Source organism: Anser cygnoides, chromosome 1 (assembly GCF_040182565.1).
Source record: "Anser cygnoides isolate HZ-2024a breed goose chromosome 1, Taihu_goose_T2T_genome, whole genome shotgun sequence".
Classification (NCBI taxonomy): Eukaryota; Metazoa; Chordata; class Aves; order Anseriformes; family Anatidae; genus Anser; species Anser cygnoides.
This window is the reverse complement of record NC_089873.1, coordinates 43,880,533-43,899,234: the sequence shown is the minus strand read 5'-3', so window position 1 is coordinate 43,899,234 and position 18,702 is coordinate 43,880,533. Positions and strand designations below refer to the sequence as shown.

Genomic DNA, 18,702 nt, shown 5'->3' with positions numbered 1-18,702 from the left:
GATCTCCACGGACTTCGCTCCACAGGGAGATTCTTCATCAGGCCCGATTCTGCTTGACCCCAGCAGACATCTCACTGCAGCCACAGCAGAGGCAGGGGCTGGATTTGGATCTGTCCCTTCCCTCTAAGCCTACGCTTCATCCTCAGCACTCAAGAGGGAGCAGAGCCCACAAGCAAGCTGGCCACAGGAAGCACTGGGGAGGGGAGGAAGACCTACTGATGGCCTGCCCCAAGTTCAAAACCCACCCAGAGGAGTGCAGTTAATGTCTCGGTGCTTTTGGTTAAAAACCCATTTGGGATGCTAGTGGGAGGCGAAATTGTGGCTGGAAGCTTTGACTGCACACCTGCCTTTCCAAGACCAACTTGGGAGAGAGGAAACATAAACGCTGCACGCAGCAACGTGACGCTCCAAGTGCGATGCGTTAGTGATTTACTCCTCGCTAAATGGGTAATTGAGGAATTCAAGGCAGTGGGGGATAATTAATGCAAATTCCCCCAAACTGAAACAACACTGTCATTTGAAGATTTACCTTCATGCTTGAGCAAACACACCCAGACTGGTCTGATGCGCTTTCAAAGGCCCCAGCAACAAAAGGACCTGCACTGTACCAAATATCACTGCGTGGCACAGCACAGAAAGACACTCCATCCAAGTGCAAAGAATGAACGTCCTTCAAGCTTTCCAGCATCTCCCCCCAGAGCTAGGTGAGCACCTGGACAACTGGGCGTTGCAAAGACAGCCTGAATAAGCAATGATTGCTGCCAGAGAGCTGGTGGTCCCTCCAGCAGCCCCATCACCGTCCCCGTGGGCACAGAACCGTGCAGGGCTCAGCTGGTGCCAGCCCAACTGAAGCAATTTCAGGGAGCTGCCAGGGGAACAGCCTGCGGCCCTGCCTTGCAGGGGGTGGGATGATAGGACGCTGAGGAGGGTGACTGGTGAAGGACTGACAGGTGACATGTGCATCCCTCCAAGGTTTCCCCCAGAAACTAAGCTGGGAGCCCGCGTAATTAATTCCAGACCAGCTCCTCTGCAAAGGCACCACCCAGTGATGTTCTCATTCCGGATCTCAAATCCACTCCTTTGCATACAATGCTATGAACAGGGAGTGCCGCAGCCCAGAAGCACGGCGTATGAGCAGAACCGGGCAAGAAAGCCAAGGCAGATACAAGACAGACAAGAAAGATACAGGAGCAGCTACAGGTCAGGACTGGCGCTCTGGCAGAGCTCCATACAGGGCCAGGCCTGGGACAGCACAGGCAACCAGAGGGACACTGTAGATAAATCTACCCCATAACCCCACCTAAGCTCATGGTACCAGGAGCTTTGTCTGCTCCACCTCTGCTGTCAGGAGTGTGCCTTAACTGACCCAGCATCCCCTGCCCGCATTTCCCCCACTCACTTTTATTTTCCTTCATGAAGGTCCACATGTCTCTCTCTTCAGGGCTGTGGGCGAAGGAGCAGTTGCCCACATACTGGCATTTCCTGCCATTTTGTGCATGGATACACAACTGTTAAGAGACAGAGAGCAAAATATAGCATCTGCTCAAACACTCCTTGCTAGAGGGGAAAGTGGGTTCAAAAAAACCGACAAGGGCATTAAATCGCACACAGGAAAGGTCACAAAGCAGGACACATCACACATCGTTAACTCACGCTTCTTTTCCTCAAGCCCTTGACGACACGAAAGGTAAGATTTCCCTACAAACCCACAGGCAGCTCAGTTCAGCACCTGCCTTCTCTCTCCTGTTCCCATATGCAACTGGTCAAGGGGTGAGGCAGCAGGGAGCAGCCTGGACTGACCCAACAGTGTCTCCTGCTGGTCACACTGCTGGTCCCCAAAGGTGACGCATTCTCCAGCCAGAGTGGCCTTGGGGCAACCTGCCTCTATTTCATGACCCCCGACTCACCTGCTGGCCTCATCTCCTACTGGCACAGCCGTAAATAGCTTGCCCCCCCCGCCCCAGCTTCTAGCAACAGGCCCGCAACTGGAGAGCGCCCAAGACCCCACAGATGGCCTTGCACCTGCCCACGGATTAAGGGGCAGCAGATCCCATGAGGCAGGAGGGAGAGGAGCTTTCTAATTCAGGGATAAGAGAGGGAGAGAGAGATTATCAATTGCCATACTCAGGGCTGGGGATGGGGGTTGGATATCTGTAGTTTTCCTCACAACACGTGGCTTTCTAGCTGAGTTCCTACTTTTGCTTTCAAAACACATCTTGGGCAAGTTTCACAACAGACAGCAGTCCAGCCACAGCAAAGGCAGGGACAGGCTTCTCCCAAGTACTCCTTCTCACCCACATTGAGAAACCCTGACCTAAGGGGAGACTTAAATCTCATCTCCAAACCCTGTGCCAGCCAGTCCTTGAGACGGTGACTGCATTAACAGCAGCATTAGAAACTTGCATACGTGTGTAATAGAGTGGTTTAAATGAGTGCCCCTCCTTTTTCTGCTCCACCCTTTTGCTGGACGTGTCTGAGATCTCTCTGCTCTCAGTTTGTGCTGCCCTCCCACCTCATCCAACACGTGACTGCTTCCCCGCCAGGTCTACAAGGGACCAGGCCTCAAAGCACTGCACAAACCGGGAGGGAAGGGGAAGGGGCACCTGGCTGAGCCAGTTGTGGGGCTTACATCATATTGCTGTGGGAAGTTGCGGATGGAAGGCAGTGGTCGGACAGACACCCACTTCTTCTTTGCTTTGGACATCACCAGCAGAACACGACGTTCCTTTGTCCAACTAAGGAGGAGAGAATAAATCAACAGAGGCAAAAGGAAGAACAGAACGAGGTTTTGTTTTCCTCAGAAACCCTCGAATATTGAGAGATGACCAGACCCTACAGTCCAGCTCATCCCTGCCACTATCTGGCTGCTCCTAGATATGCGCATCTGTGGCAGAGAAGCCAGAAGAAGGGTGTTTAGGAGGATTTCTCCCTGTACTTCTTACATGTTTCCTGGGATATATCTTTCTGTAAAGCCACAAAAGTCTCCCCCAAGTCTTGCGTGGCATCACCATGGATTACTAAACATCTGTGTTCCACCCTTTGACACAGCCAATTCTTGTGCAATCAGATCCATGAAAAACATTTGGGAATATTTTCTGCTTGAAAGGTGCAGTGTAAATGCAAGTCATTACAAGCACTGTCTTACAAACAGGTGCCAGTAAGTACTAAGTCTCCTGCAGCACCAGGAGGTACCCTGAGCAAAAGCCCCAGCTCTGTTCAGCAGCTGCACAGAGGTGTTATCCTCCCATTCCAGGAAGCGATCCTCTCCTGCTCGCTTCCTCCAGCGATGCTGCTTCTGTGTCTTTTTCATCAAAGGTCTTATATTTGCAATAGGATGCTGGACTGCGCCTTTGTGGCTTGCGTTTTGGGAACTGACGCCCTATAAACCGCTCCATCCTATGCTGCTAGGTCGCCTGGGTGAGAGGGGCCACAGTTTCCATGTCCCAGTGGCTCCCTCCCCGCTGATACTCCCTTTCTATCAAAACAAACGTCCTTATGGGCCCCAAGAAACTTGGAGGTGCAAACGGACAAGACATGCATCAGAGAAGAGCAACAAAAACCATGAAAGGGCCAAGGAAACTAATTTAAAAGGAAGCAGAACACCTTGAATCATTGCTAATAGTGACACGGCAGGCATCTTCAAACAGCACGGAGTACGAACAAGTGCAGAGCAGAACTATCTTAGTGACCTTGTTAAGGAGAAATAATAACAACTGGAGAAAAGGGAATTGCAAAAACTGGACTGCAAGCACCAGGATTATGAGCCTGGCTGTGATGCACCAAGCACAGTGCTGGCTGCAAGTCCTAACAGTAGCGAAGAGAGCTGGAAACTGGAAAACAGTTACCTGCAAAGCTCACTATAAAACACCCCGAGGAGCAAGAGGCTGCTAGGAAGCCTCATAGCTTCTTCCAACAAAGCCAAATGAAGCCCTTGAGAAGGTAAGAGGAGAAATTCTTGCCCTTCAGGAAGGGTGGGGGAAAGAGAAGGTTGCATTGCTCACCAGTGGCGGGCTTTGGCACTACAGTACTTGAGGTCTTTATCTGGCTCCACCAGCTGCCCGTTCCTCCAGCACTGGCCACACACAAATTTCATCTGGAGGTCAAAGGTGCTCGACGTGGGAGCGCGGGGAGAAGCCTGGGGAAGAGAACCAGCACCTCAGGCAAACAGAGCCCAACGCACCCCCCTTAAAATGCCGCGGAGGCGCTGGCAGCTCCCTGCATGCCCGCGTGCCAGCGACAAGCTGGATTAAATCAGAGCCAGCCCAACTCTCCTTTGCCAGTGTTAGCTGGTGGCCTGTCGAGATACCAGACAGGAGCAAAGCCACCACTTGCTTCAGCACGATTCCCTGGCTTTTGACGTCTGGCCAAGAGCGCAGCCAGCCTGGCAGCTGCCAGCGCTGACCAGGCCTGGCTGCCAAACCCCTGCAGCGTATCGCCATGTACAGACAAGCTCTGCAGGACCTGCCCCAGCGCTTAATCCCCACTTCCCCGCAGGGAAGGCAATCCGTGTGTCCCTCGCTATCCACGGAGGGAGCTCGGTCGTGCAGCTGGAGGAGCCCCTGGGGGGAAGCCAGAGCGTGACACAAGACAGGACCTGCTTTTGGACCAAGAGGCTCATGTTACATCCAGCATTCGACACACTGAAGGCAGAGCTAGATCCTCTTGTTAATACCCTTCAAAGCAACTTCTGGGCAGGTTTCCATCCCTCACAGTTCCTTTGCTGTGGGTTTCGCAGGCAGTTAATCGTGATCTCTGGACAGAGGTACAACCATTAACACACATACTTCATATCTCAGCCACTTCACTTCATTGGCCTCCTACCTGTCACTGTGAGACAGCTGCTTTGGGATTATGACCAACAGGCTGTTGGGAGAAAAATGGAGCGAATCCCATATCACCATTGCCTCGTATTTTCTGAGCAAATCTCTAAAAAGTCATTTAAATTTTATACCACCACTGGAAGACGTGAGGCTGGTGTCTCCAGCTCATTTCCAAACCAAAGAGCAAACCTGACTGCACGCCAGTAGCTCCGGGCACGGGCACATGTGAGGGTACAAGCAAGAACCTCCAACAACAAAGGTCACGTACCAGTAGGCAGCTCACTGCCTGCTCACGTCACAAGCAGCCCCCGCAGCCTTGCCTTCTAACCCTGAGCATCTCACAAGGAGCAGACAGGCAGGCAATGTCCCTGAGGAGCCAGCAATAGCAGGAGCGTGGATCCTATTGCATCACCTCTCAAAGGGAAAATAGCAAGCACAGGATGGTGCGGAATCAAAGCATCTCCCAGGAACACTACGTAAGCTATTGACTACCGCTCTGCACCCTCCAGACCCAGTCTTTTGAAGCAGATCTGACAGACAAAGGTCCTCCAGCACTGTGAAAAGCTAACGAGAGAGCTGACCTTTGCCTGTGCTGACTACAAGAGGCTCTCACTGCTGCAGATGTCCCAGAAAAAGGACCCTCCTGGGGAACCACCATCTCTCTTGAAAAGTGGCGGTGTTTCTGGCCTGCTTGCCTGCACGGCAGCCTTTCTGGCGGCATCGGGCACGTGACCTTTTCATCCGTCAGCTTTCACAAATGCCGGTGACCACCAAATCACGTCAAAGTGGCCTGCTGTGGAATGAGCAGGGCTGAGACCTGGGATATCACAGAAGGCAATATTGTACCTCTCCCTCAAATGTGGCCTTTGATCAGTAGTTTTAATCTCCACCTGGTGTCCAAAGAGAATTACTTTACAGTTTGCCAACGACCAACCAAAACTACAGAGCTGAAGTAACAAATTAGCACTGAGGGAATGCTCCCTTTTACCAGCCCAGTGCTGTCTACCATATAACCCACCAGGAGACAGATTCCACAGCACAGTCAGGAAGCTCGGCTCAAATCTACTGACCCAACAAAAAGAAGAACCGAGTGGTTCCAGAAGGCACAACACATCAGAAATAGAGAACGTGTTTCTCAGGTAATTCTGGTGCTCTGGGCTGCTTTTTCAGAAATTCTTGACAAAAAGAAGCCCCATGCCTTTCTTCACGAGACTCACACAAACTGCTGGTCAATCCAGCGGGCATGTGTGCTCCCAGGGGATTAGGAGGAAAGCGAAAATCAAAGCTGCTGGTGTTGTTGCTACATGACTGTATTTGTAAAGGCAAGACACATACCTGGCAGGCTGCTGATAACCAACAGTGTGGAAATTAGTATCACATGAGGCTCTAGCAGACCAAGCCAGGCAAAAGTGCCTTCGGCTGTGGCACCACCCCTTGTTACGAAGCCAGACAATATAGAGTTAGCTGTGCACCATGGCAACCAAATAAATAAAAGTCTTTGGCACGACAGCTCCCCTCTTCAGGCTTTGCAGAGAGCAAAGCCCCAGCACGGCCACTCATGTCTCCCAACTTCAGGAACTCCTTTCGGTCATACTGGAATGCTCTCTGGAGGATCCGTGTGCCCCTTGGGGGATTATTCAGGGGGTCTGGGCTACTCAGCCACCTGAGTGAGCTGTACTTAGGTATGAGTACTCCTCATGAGAGAGGGAGGGACGTTCCTTTCCTCTCCCTAAGCTGCTAATTCTGAGGGCAGTTTTTATGGTGGTTCTGCAGCTGGCTAGTGGGGTAAAACAGAACAGCCCCCAAGAGGCAGAAGAATGGAGGGCTAAGCCCCTTAGTTCCCAAGGATGCAGTGGGAGCTGAGGACACCCAACTACCTACAGCTATCGCTCCTGATGACTACCTCTTCCATCTGCAGCCACAGGGTTTACTCCTACGTCAGCATGTGTGGGATCAAACACGTGGGACCAAGTACCAGATCCCTGGCAGGTGTTGAGCAAGTGGTGTATCGTCATCTTCCATTTCTTGCTAAGTCTCCTGACCCGTGTCACCACGGCTGCCAGGCGTCCGTGTGCTGCCTGCTTCTCTTCTCCACAACTGGCTGGCCCCAGCTGCTACGTGAGTCCAGCTGGCAGCTGGGACAAAACTGCAGCAAAATCCCTGGGAACAACTTTGCTTCCGCTGACCAGAGGGCGCCGGGGCAAGCATAGATCACCCTGGGCGGTGAGAAGGACAGTTCTGCTTTTACAGCACTCCTGGGAAGTTGTCTTTGCCAGGCAGCCAACTTTGAAAGCTGGGAGGACGCTAAGAAAACTCTGAGTCACGATAGCCTGCTTGGACTGAAGAGCATAATGGCAAAAGTAAACAGCTCTCAACGGATCCATTAGTCCTGCCCCAGGGTCTTCAGCAGCAAGCCCACGTCTCATCCCAGCGCACAGCTCTCTGGCTGAACACATGCTGACGCCAAAGCCATGGTTTTCTACTGCAAACAGATACATCTGACTGACTTGACTCTGCCTCCCTGCCCAGTGCCAGGCTGCCAACCCCTGAAGACCACGGATGGTGCCTCTGGTAGGCACTTTCTGACTGGACCAGCAAGGCTTCTGCTTTGCCTCTGCACAAACTGAGGCCCTGGGAGGGCTGAGGTGCAAACCAGCTTTATGCCAGGCATTTCTGGGGTGCAAACAGACTTTGCCGTTGGCCATCAGTCCCAAACATTGCCCAACAGATCCTGAAATTAAAGCTCTCTGCCCATCTCCTGATGGCTGATGTAGCAGGCACTGGCATTTTTCTTCCTCAACCTCTGTCCCCTGCAAGCTGTAACAGCTGGAAATGAAACCCTCGCTCAGCATCCAGATCCCATGTGCTTCCGTGGACATCTCAGACCATGCCAGACAAACAGCTCATTCTTCTAACGGCAGCACCTCCAGGCAAAGGCGAACTCGAAGCTGCAAGGCTCACAAGCCATCCATCTATCCTGTTTTATCCCCACATTATGCACAGAGAACGACAAGACAGAGCTTTCTGGAAAACATAGGCAGATCCACTGCAGGCAGGACAGAACCAGTCACGACTTCAATCTCCATGGGGAAGGGACTGCTGATGTAAATCCAACCACTGTCACAAACTGCTGCAGATTCACAGTTAGCTTCCTCCCCTGCAGAGATGCAGGTAGCTGTCTCTGCCCCTGTGCCAGGCTAGAAGGAGAGCCTAGCCAGCTCTCTCTGAAGGGACCATCCAGATCATCTGGGCTCACTTCTCATGCAATACAGGCTATAGAAACTTGTCCCATACCTTCAGGACCAAACCTATAGCTTCCTGAGAGGTTAGAACAAATTGCTCAGACAACTCAGACAGCTTTGGGAACTAGAGACCTTGGTTACTCTGGACCGTTCCTTCCCATTCCTCAGTCAGCACCCTCTCCTCCAACCGCTTCTGCCCACAACAGCAGAACGTGCACGTATGTTGCTGAGCATTTCCTCCAAGATGACTCCACCTCATGCACCATAACCAGTAGATTGCTGGACACAGCCCACTGAGAGCATCAGTGCAAGTCACCCGAGTCATTCCTGGTGGGCTAACCCAAGGTGATCGCACCTGCTCTTCCCAGCATCAGCACCCTACTGCCTCCAGGATACTGCCTTCCTGCTGGAGCAAGGGCACTTCACCATTGTTTGGGAGCTCTCACCCAGGAGACCTCAACCTCAGCAACACCTGAGCTGCCAGTTCCACCCACTCCGGTGTTCAGAGTAGTCCCACGGGTCATGAGTCACTTCTCGAGTCCTCCAAACTTGCCATATCATCTGTCGGCCACTAAAGGGCAGCAGGACCCCTTTGATCCCTACCCTGTGTGACCAGGATCCCCCAGGTCTCCTGGTTTCACTAGCAAGGTGTCACTGGAAGCACCGTTCTCCGTGCGTTGCCCTCCCTGCTAGGGAGGCTTCTCCCCACCACTGAACTGAGCAGATACAACGCTGCAAAATGAGGTGCAAAGATCATCACTAGCACTGCAAACAGGAAAGCTCTCAGCTGCCCTCCTCCTCAGTGGCCAGCCTGGTCTGCCTGGGACCTGTGAGGCACAGCAGTGGGAGGAAAAGAGAAAACGTGCTGGAGCAGCTACAAGCAAAACCAGGCTGGGAGCCCGAGATGCACCTTACCATGCTGTTGGCTGGTTTGCTGGCATGTGCCTCCATCTGTTGCCAGTACTTCTTGGATTCCTGCACAATATCTTCGTGGGTCATTCCTGGGAACAAGAAGGAGGAGACAGGACTGAGCTACAGCTCTTCAACCAACAGAAGAGAGGGAGGGAGGGAGGGTTTGCAGGTATTCCCACGTTGTGGCTCAGGAATCCCCGTGTGACTGACAGTCCCACCAGGAACATCAGAACATGGGTTGTGAGGGAACCCAACACCACCACCGAACCTGTTCAGGCACAGGCTAGGGAAGGAACTCTCTCCAGCGCTCCTGCTCAAGCCAGACGAAAGGGGAAGAGTTTGGTCTCCTGGGCTCATTCAGACCTGGTCTTCTGCTGAGGATGTGTGCAAAGGACCCTGATGCTGACTCCAAGACTGACGCTGATTCCTGACCAGGTATTGAGACCTAAACCAAGGCTCTCCCCCAACACCTTATCAACTGATCCTACTCAAGGCTCTGAAGACAGCGCTTAGTTTGAGTTTTGCCACTAGCCTGGAAGATTTGAGATATCTCACTGTCTCAGACATCTAGCATCTCCAAAAACCCAGAAGTCTCACCTAATCCCTGCTGTTACACACTTCAAGTTGTTGGAGGTGCTCATCAATTGACAGATGGAAAAGAAAGTTGCATTTCAACACAAACACCAAGTCCACCCAAGGCAGCAAGACCAGAAGTGCTACACCAACCAAGGAACAGCTGCTTCTATGTAACCAGCGAAGAAAGATCTGCAAGGTTTCAGGAATCAGAAACACATCAGTCAGCGAGAAAAAAGGTTGGTCAGAGCTTATCTAAGGAATTATCTCCTGACCAACTGAAGAGGTGAAGGAACAGTCCCTGCCAGCACCAACCAGCCAGATGGCTGCTGCAGTTCTCAGAGTACTAGATGTCAAGAGAAAAGTATGTAAGAGTAGGAACCGGTCAGTGTGAGGACTGACTCTGTTAGAGACAAGCCAAGGCTTTTTAAAGTGCTATAAAGCCCTGAGATACCTGCCAAAACAAACTGAAGAAGTATCTTACAACTGCCAGTTGATGGGAACAAGTGGGGTGCTGAGGATGGCCTTGGTGCAGCATCCCCAGCACAGAGAGGTTGCAAAATTCCTTGTTTTGCTTTTGCCAATGGCCTTTATTATTGAAGTGTGGTGTTCCCCAGGCATGCCGCATCTCTGATCTGGGAGCCAGCACGTTCCAGAACATAAGGGCCAGCAAACACAAGTTTTCCTCTCAGCTTCAGTTACGTGCAACTTCAGTAAGCCACAGCATTCCTGACCTCAGTTTCCCCATTTGTGATTTCAGCTGTCCAAGTGCCTGCCAGACAACAATACTGCTGTTTGTACAGGGCTTGGACAGGATGAAAAGAATTTCTTCAAGAAGTTTTGCTTAGGTTTCCAAAATGGCAGCTGCTGCCTAGCTGGTACTTCCAACTCAAGAGCTCTTTGCAGATTTTCTTCTTGTTGACCATTAATCCCAGAGGACACTGAAGAGTTAGGAAAACTGCAATTCCCTCTCCCACGTCCAAGTATTCCAGGGCTGGACACAGCCCTGATCCATTCTTTGGAGACAAACCTTAAAAAGCTGGGAAAACCACAGCAGAGAGTTAATCCACTGCACTGGACGTGGCAGAGAAAGGGCCAAAGCAATCTCCATCTTCGCCATTCTGCACACCTGCACTGTGAGACAGGGCATGCAGAGCCAGCATACACAGCTCTTCTCAGAAGACTGAATTTCAAATGAAGTCCTTAGCAAGCGACTGCCTTCTCCCACTCCCAGAAATCTGAACTAACTCAATAATACGGTCCAGAAATGTAGTGGTCAGAAGAAAGCCCTCCCAGATACGAAAGGATGTTTTCCGATATGCCAGCTCCACAAAGCATGACTTGTCCCAAACAGACACTCTGGGAAGCAAAGGCCGATATGCCGATCACTTTTAACACTTCAGCATCTTTTGCAACATCACTAGTGAAGACAAGACCCTGTGAGTTCCACCGATGGAAGAAGATAGCAAGATGTCTGTGAATAGCCACAGTGAGGAAGGAAACCGTCCTGCTCGCCCCCGTTTTCAGACCATGGGAACCTTCACCCTGCTAGTACAATCCTTTCTCCCTATGAACAAAGCCACATGCTCTGTAAGAGCTCAAATGGCTGTGAAATGCAACAGCCCACTGGTTTCAAATGCAAGCTACTACGAATGATGGATGCCCCCTTCCTATTTTTGCAGAGCAGACGGTACCCAAATCAAGCTCTCTACTCCAAAGCTAAAGCCTTCCCAGAGACTGGTGACAGCTACCTTTCATCTCTGTTGCCTTAACAAGGGCTACAGTTAAGAGAGGTAATAATCTATCACTCCAGGTAAGAAAGCTCAAAAGGAGAACAGGCTCATATATACAACAGCCTTGCAGAAAAAAAGATGATGGCTCTCCCGTTGTTGGAAAAGATGGGAATAAGCAGAAGACGTACCGACCATTTTTGCAGCTAAACTCATGGCTTGTTTCAGCTCCTAGTTTTCCCTTTGAAAGTCACTCCTTCAAGGAAAGAAGGCATGAAGCAAAAATCAATTACCCATTTCATCTACAGGCAGAAAAGGAAGGAAGAAGGAGAGAAAAGAAAAGAAACTTTTTCTAGATATAAAAAAAAAACAACCAAAAACATAGAGTGGGGAAAAGAGCAAGCTGCTTGAATACTAGAGTGCCCAGAGTACTACAGGCAGTATCATTAACATTTAGGGCAGCAATCCTTGCCTATGGCTCACAAGCAACATGTTGTCTTAGAAACTCCAGTGCTGTAATTTTTTAATTTCCTGTGGCCACAAGTGAGTGAGGCCAACTGAGAAGAATACAGATGGCATCTGCCATCTTGTTCATCCCTGTCCCTCGTGAGCCGAGCCAAGCCAAGGCTCAGGACTGCATGAGCTACAGTGACAGGCACTTGAACAGTAAATTAAACTAGTTGCTCCCAACTACATCAAAGAATGGTAAGAAAAATCTAAACCATATTTTCTCTCTGAAGTACTCCCATTAACCAGGCTGGGTCCTGCACTAAACAAGACCCCATGGTGAAAAAACATCCAGGCAACATTTTGGGTGGACCCCCATCCACTCAGTTAACAGGAGAGCAGCAAGACAAACCCCCCAGCACTGTCAGAGAGAGAAAGGAGTGCAAGGGCCAGATGTGGCAGTGTTGTTGTATGAGTGACCTGAATATAATCCCTGTAATCTCTTCAGAGGCACACCATCAAAGCCTTTTTGGAAAACACCAAGTATCTTGTCATTCTCCACTCTTGGTGAATTTGTTCAGAGAAACTGAAGACACACAGCCTTTCTTTTTATAACTGCTTTGTCACCTGTGCGTGCTGCTATTCTCACTGCATCAGATGTTCATTCTGGGACCCAATTGCTATTTAGGGTCTTCCACAGGATTTAAGCACCAAAACACCTCCGGGGATTCAGCCCTACCTAACAATTATTTCAACTTATGCAGCTGCTCCCAAAGGAAAAGCTTCCTGGTCTGCAATTTACAGGAGCACCTGTAAAGGGACAATATCCGAATCACCTCACAGAACACCCTGGCACTATTTTCTGTGTCTCTGAGGAGAGAGATCAAGTGAGCAACAACTTCTCAGCGCTCCCAAATCACTCCCTTTCCCTCCCAAGTGGCCCCAGGCACGTGCTGGAGGAAACTCAGGTGCATGCATCGCCAGCCCTGCACCAAGCCACACTCACCTGAATATTGCTGCAGCAGCCAGACCTTGAGCTCGATGAAACTATGAGCAAAGTGGCAGCTGTCCTCGCGCAGGCAGCCGTAACGCACCTCGTGCCGGCACACGTCAAACTGAAAGTGTTCCTGGAACTGGCGGATCTTGGAGTATTTCAGGGAGGTGGAACGCACAATGTGGACCAGACACCTGCAGCCAGGCCAGGGAAATTTTAATCACTGGAGGACCAAATCTTCAGCCCTCCTCCTTACGTCTGATTTTCATACAATTGACTGGGAAGGCAGATGATCAACTCTGAGAGAGGCAAACTCCCGTTGGGAAAACCAACCACCCGTCCTCCCACTCTGTATAAAATCTAGATAGATATTTGCAGTCTCTTCAGCCCATGGGTGATGCCCTGCTCAAGATCAGAGATCAGACAGAGTTTAAAACATGCAGCAAATATAACAACTCCTCTGGCTCAGCAAGGCTCCAACTCTCAGGCTGCCAAGAGCCAGAAGGGGTTGTATTACTGTGTACTTGACAAGTTTCTTACACTTGTTTTCCTAAACATTCATTATCAGCCAGTCAGAGGCAGGATCCCGAGCTAAAGGATCTTTGGATTGACCTTTACATAAAGGCCAAACTCAAAGGCAAATTAAGTCAATGGAAAACTTAAGGTGATTCCAAATGGGCTTTGCTTATGCCTGAAATCCCTCAGCACCAGAAGCAAACGCGCAGGGAGAAGCGTACAGCACTACTGATCGTGTCTTTAAGCTACCCAATGATTGGAACCCACGGGAGGGAGGGAGAGAGGAAGGGAGAGAGGGAGAGAGAGAGGGAGAGTGAGGGAGAGAGAGAGAGAGAGAGAGAAAGAGAGAAAGAGAGAAAAGGAGAGAAAGAAAGAGAGAAAGAGAGAGAGAGAGAGAGAGAAAGAGAGAGAGAGAGAGAGAGAGAAAGAGAGAGACCAGGGGCTTGGAGTTAAACTGGCTGGACGTGTGAGAGATTGCTCCTATCAGCACAACCAACATTCACTCACTTGTTGTCATGGAAACTGTGTTTGGCAGAAAGGTTGGAGCAGACAGCTGGTGTGTCCTTGGTCCCTTTGCTGATAATACGGGGTTTGCTGTCAAAGCAAATCTGAGAAGAGAAGAATTAGCATGCTGGGAAAATCTTAGAAGTGAACCAGAGCCATTTTTTTTGGAAGGGGAAGAAGAAGCGGAGCCAGCCTATTCTAATGTTCAAAGTTAGAACAAACCTGGTGAAAACTTTGTGGTAGGGCTTTAAAATAAAGTAAGTGAACTTTTGGAAAGGCTTCAGGACAACATTTTTGGCTCATTCTCAACAGTATTTTCCACTGCGGTTGGAAAAATTTTGGTCAGAGCCACATATTCTTTCCCAGTTGGACAACAGAGCAAGAACAAGGGGGAAACGATGGGGAAAAATAAGAAAAGCCAGCTCGCAGCTAAGAACATCTCCCTCCACATATAACACTGCCAACTTGGGGAACTCTCTGCTGCAGTGCGTCAAGAGGGCAAGAGCTAATCCTTAAGTGACTGAGTCAGTGGCTCAGCACAGGCAGCAGGCGGGAAGCTGCTTCGTTATGGGACTGTGATTTTTAAAGCAGCTGGAGCCAAATTGCACTTCAAAACAACACCTCTAGGCAGAAGAGGAGGGTGGTCCCCTGTGGCTGTGTGCACCTCATGCAGCTGGAGGAGTGAGGAGAACTACCTCGCCTTCCTCACACGTGGCTGCATCCATTGCTCGCTGTCCTTCTGGGCACAGGGCACCGGCTGGGGCACATCAATGTCCCAGCAGAGGCACACGGAGGAGATGCTGAAGGCGCCCACTCCCCCCCCTCAGTCCTGTACCTCACAGAGGAAGGTGAAGATGCCCTGATGTTCCTTCAGGAGCTTGGCAATGGTGAGGCTGCTCTGCTTGATGCCACCTAACGGGTCAAAGAGGAGGTCGCGGTTGAGGGTCCCCTTCCTCTCCTCAGTCCACACGTCGATCTCTTCCTGGTGGTACGCGAAGGTGCAGTTATCCCCGTACTTACAGTCCTGCTTGTTAAGCATATCTACAAAGCAACAAACAGCACACACCACCACACAGGGAGGGCGGCCCAGTCAGAAACTAAGCTCTCTTTCGTCTCCTCCCACTGCCCACACCTCACAAGGAGCTGAAAGCAAGAAAACACAGAGTTAAAGAAAAAGAAGAGACATCTCCCCCCAGGTTTGAGTACGCCAGGGCACTCAGTGAAGTTAATGCAAACTACTAAGTGGTGACATCCTCAGGTAGATGCCATCTGTTGGGGAAACTTTCAGTACAGAGGCCTGCTTTCATGCAGTGCTCAGCCAGGGACAGGCTGCAACTTAACCGCCCCCTTTTAAAGCCAATCCAGATGAAGTTCTCCTAGCAGCTCAGCACTAAGCTGGGACCGTTACCTTGGCTATTCCTCCCTCCCCACCTCAGCAGGCGCTTTGTAGTGACACTGCCTCAGGGACCTGTCCGGTCATGTTGCACGTACAGACCACGGGATGGGCTGGAGAGAAGGAGCAGGCACTGAGAGCTTTACCCTAGGCAGAGCCACAGACCTGTGCGTGGCTGCTGGGTAGAGTGGGACTAACGCAGGCATGTGTACAGCAGGCAGGTTCTCAGCAAAGCCCTTATCAACAGCGCAGTGCCAAGCCTGGACTATGGTTGTACTGGGCTTCACAGCCCACAGGCTGCTGATGGGACAGGAAGACCCCAAAGACAGGAAGCAAGACCAGCAGAAGACCTCTCCCAGCCGCCCCGGTACACAACTTACAACCCCTTCCCAGCCACCCGCAGCCCTATCCCCTCCAGATCACCTTTGCACAGGTAATACGATCCTACAAAGTTGGTTTTCGTTGGGCGAGGACGGATCCTCTTCCAGGTCTTGTCTTCCGAGTTCTTCAGCCTGCCCAGCAGGATATCTCGCTTGCACTTGTGCTCCAAGCCTTCCCGATAGGTGTAATCACCAGCCTTGGGCCCTGTGGCAGAGAAGAGCCCCATCAGCCAGGGGAAAGGCAAACCCTAGCGTGAGCCAACGCTCCAGGTGGCAGAACAACCGCATCACCTGTTTTGGGGTAGCAGATGTGACAGGCCTGTTTGAAGACATGAGTGGATGCCAGCGGGTTCTTCACCAGCAGGGCTGTGTTGGGCATTACTGGTTCTGGCTGGGGCAGCAGGTGCTCGGTGACTTTGGGCACAGCTGGGTGACTCACTCCACCAAGGCTGACCTGCACAAAACCACACACACATCACTTCTGAGCTCTGCAACCACGCGGGTCAGAAAACTCCATAACCCCACATCCCGCTCCAGTCTCCCCCAAAACTTCCTCATTTTCTCCCTCATCAAAACATTCCAATCTGAAATGACATTTCCAAAAAAGTTGCATGCATCTTTAAAAAAAATAACCAAGTGTTGTATGTTCACTTCAAGGACAGGTCTCCTTCACTCTTGGTAAGGAGACACCAATTTTCTATCATGAGACAGAACAAAATGCCCCCCTCACTCCTTCCCGTTCCTTTCATCGCAACCAACTCTCAAATCAACCCCACTGCTACCTGGGAGGACAAACAACCACTTATCAGTGAGTCTTCAGGCAGCAGATTAATCTGAGGATGGAGACTTTCCGCTGCAGTGACATAACAGGGACAGCAGGGCAACAGGAACGTGAGAAGAATAATTTGTGTTCCAAACTTGCTAGCCATAGATAACCCTAACCCTTTCCCCCAAGACCGGAGACACAGGACAGGAGCAGAACACTTTATCTGGAAAAGCCTCCTGAGAGGGGCAGAGAGGAGCAAAGAACTTCTCTAGTTTTAAGACAAACCTGGCTTACTCTGCCCCACCCTTCAGTGTGATGTGGCTGCTAGGTATAGTGGCCACCTTGGATGAAAATGATGGAACAAATGTCTTCCTACTGCCTCTGGGGAAACCTTTACCTGCCTTGCCGAAAGGCTGGGGAGAACGCTGACTGGGGCAGGTGAAGAAGAGGGGCCCAAATTACCTACATCACCCAAGTCACTACTACCTTGGCTCCAGAGCACCTTGGGACATCAGCATGGGGGAGCGGCTCACTCACCACGGGGGATGGTTTTTGGCTGCCAGGTGGGTGTCGCAGTTCCTGAGGGCTGGTTTCTTCTGGGCAAAAGAAGGGGGAAAAACATAAAACAAAGCAATCATTTCACGTTCAGAGGTGGTTCTGCTCACAAAAAGACAAACAAGTGCTTGTGAAATCCATTTGCTTTATTTATTTCATAACATTTTGGTACTTTTTACCTAAACCACCCATCTAAGTCTCAGGAAAACTCAAGGAAAGGCCTTCTTGTCCCCAAAACCACACTGAACCCATGGATGCCACTGAGTTCTGGCATTCCCAAGGTGGCAGCTCAGAGGCAGCTGAATGCTGAGGTGAATCTGAGTGTTGAAGTGCTGACTGGTCAGTCTCTGTTCTTCTCAAAATATTTTTGCTGCCTACATACTGCAATACAGGGGACAACCTGTCCAAGAAGAAGCCTGCCTTCACTCATGAGACAGGTGGGAACCTGCTTTTTGCACAACCTCTACAATTTGGCTCCTTGTGACACAAGAGTTCAGTGCCCGATGCCCCAGGATGCTTACTGCCCTGAATTCAGATCAGAGCGACCCACCTTGGCCTTTACCATTTTGCCCAGCGCCACGAGGTCCTATCTCATTTAAAACAGTCACCAGGATTTTATTCATTTGGTCCAAAATGTCGAACAGACACTGGCGAAGATGGAGGAATCACTTCATAGTCTAGCAGATTGTGCCAAGGGAGGCGTCCTGGGTACCAGGCCACGATTAGGCCTCATTGCTCCTCATCACACACCTTCACGTTCCTTTCTCCCCTGAGATTTCACACCATGCACATACTGGCTACCTGGGATTACACACCTACAGCCCTTCTTATTACTCATGAGCAAGACACTTTCAGCTGCTCTGCCCAGGACAACTCCCTGCCCTCTCCAACATTTGTATTCCTGTTCCGAGCGGGGAGAGCTATCCGACAGACCTCTTCAGCACTGAAGGAAACAGCCTTGGCACACTTTCCCAGGTAAAACAGCAGGAAACCCCGTCACCCCACACCTACCAATGGCAAAGGAATCCAAGGCATCCAGTGACCCTCTGCTTGTCCCAAAGGAGTCCAGGGCATCGAGCCGCGAGTCTGTGTAGGGGAGCAGATCCAGGGAATCCAACGAATCCAAGGTGGAGCCACCACTTCCCCCCGGCGGGGGCTCGAAGGCATCCAGGACAGAGGAGGAGGAGAGCTGCTTGGTGGGATCCATCACCAGGCCGAAGGAGGCAGGCGGCAGCGGGGTGGAGACGGGGATGCTGGCCGTCACGACCGGGGGCAGCAGCGGAGTTCCCCCCGGGAACACGGGGATCAGCTGGGGCATCTCCGTTGGCAGGTTGGTGGGAATGGTGCCCTGGACCAGAGACTTTGGGGAGTTGGGCAAGAGGAAGAGAAGCAGCACGTTAGAAACAAGGAGCAGGGAGTGAGTGCACGCAAACTGAGCAAAAGGCTTCCAGTCAAGCACGTGCTGTGTTATCTGAATGGAGAGGACACCCGGCAGCCCCATCCACCGGCAGACTTCCCCCGGACCTCCCCATCCCGTCTGACTGCACCACGCACAGCCCGGGCTAAGGTCCCTGAGGAGGTGCTGGGCTACCTGAGCTCGGCAGGCTGCAAGGCAGAGCCTTACGCTGGGCACTTGCACCAGCTCCGGACAAAACCCAGCAGCGCCGAGTACACGCAGCAGTGAGGTCAGGGTAATGACCATTACGCTTGGCAGCTCTCAGCAGAGCTTTTCGGCTCAAGATCCTTCCTGCAGGAACACGATTACATTGCTTCCAGACCCAACCTGACTTTCATAACACCAACACGGCTGGCAACTAAAATCCGACACAAGCATCGATACAGATTGTCTCTACAGTGCCCGGACCTGTTC

The 18,702-nt window shown here is 51.2% G+C and overlaps 1 protein-coding gene across 8 annotated transcripts in view; it reads right to left on the bottom strand.

Annotated features, from left to right (window-relative positions):
- Nucleotides 1–18,702, bottom strand: part of ZC3H7B (zinc finger CCCH-type containing 7B) — a 44,724-nt gene that overhangs the window by 5,982 nt on the left and 20,040 nt on the right. For 2 of the 8 annotated variants that reach the window (XM_048078785.2, XM_048078781.2), the window contains 11 exons: nt 17,844–18,192; nt 16,761–16,873; nt 15,803–15,965; nt 15,555–15,716; nt 14,574–14,779; nt 13,742–13,842; nt 12,731–12,912; nt 8,978–9,063; nt 4,002–4,135; nt 2,630–2,735; nt 1,400–1,508 (listed from right to left, as the gene is read on the bottom strand). In XM_048078785.2, coding sequence (XP_047934742.1) covers nt 1,400–1,508; nt 2,630–2,735; nt 4,002–4,135; nt 8,978–9,063; nt 12,731–12,912; nt 13,742–13,842; nt 14,574–14,779; nt 15,555–15,716; nt 15,803–15,965; nt 16,761–16,873; nt 17,844–18,192 — 1,711 coding nt within the window. The remainder of the gene's footprint in view (nt 1–1,399; nt 1,509–2,629; nt 2,736–4,001; nt 4,136–8,977; nt 9,064–12,730; nt 12,913–13,741; nt 13,843–14,573; nt 14,780–15,554; nt 15,717–15,802; nt 15,966–16,760; nt 16,874–17,843; nt 18,193–18,702) is intronic. The other 6 variants (XM_048078783.2, XM_066993675.1, XM_048078782.2 and 3 more) reach the window with 5 other exon arrangements.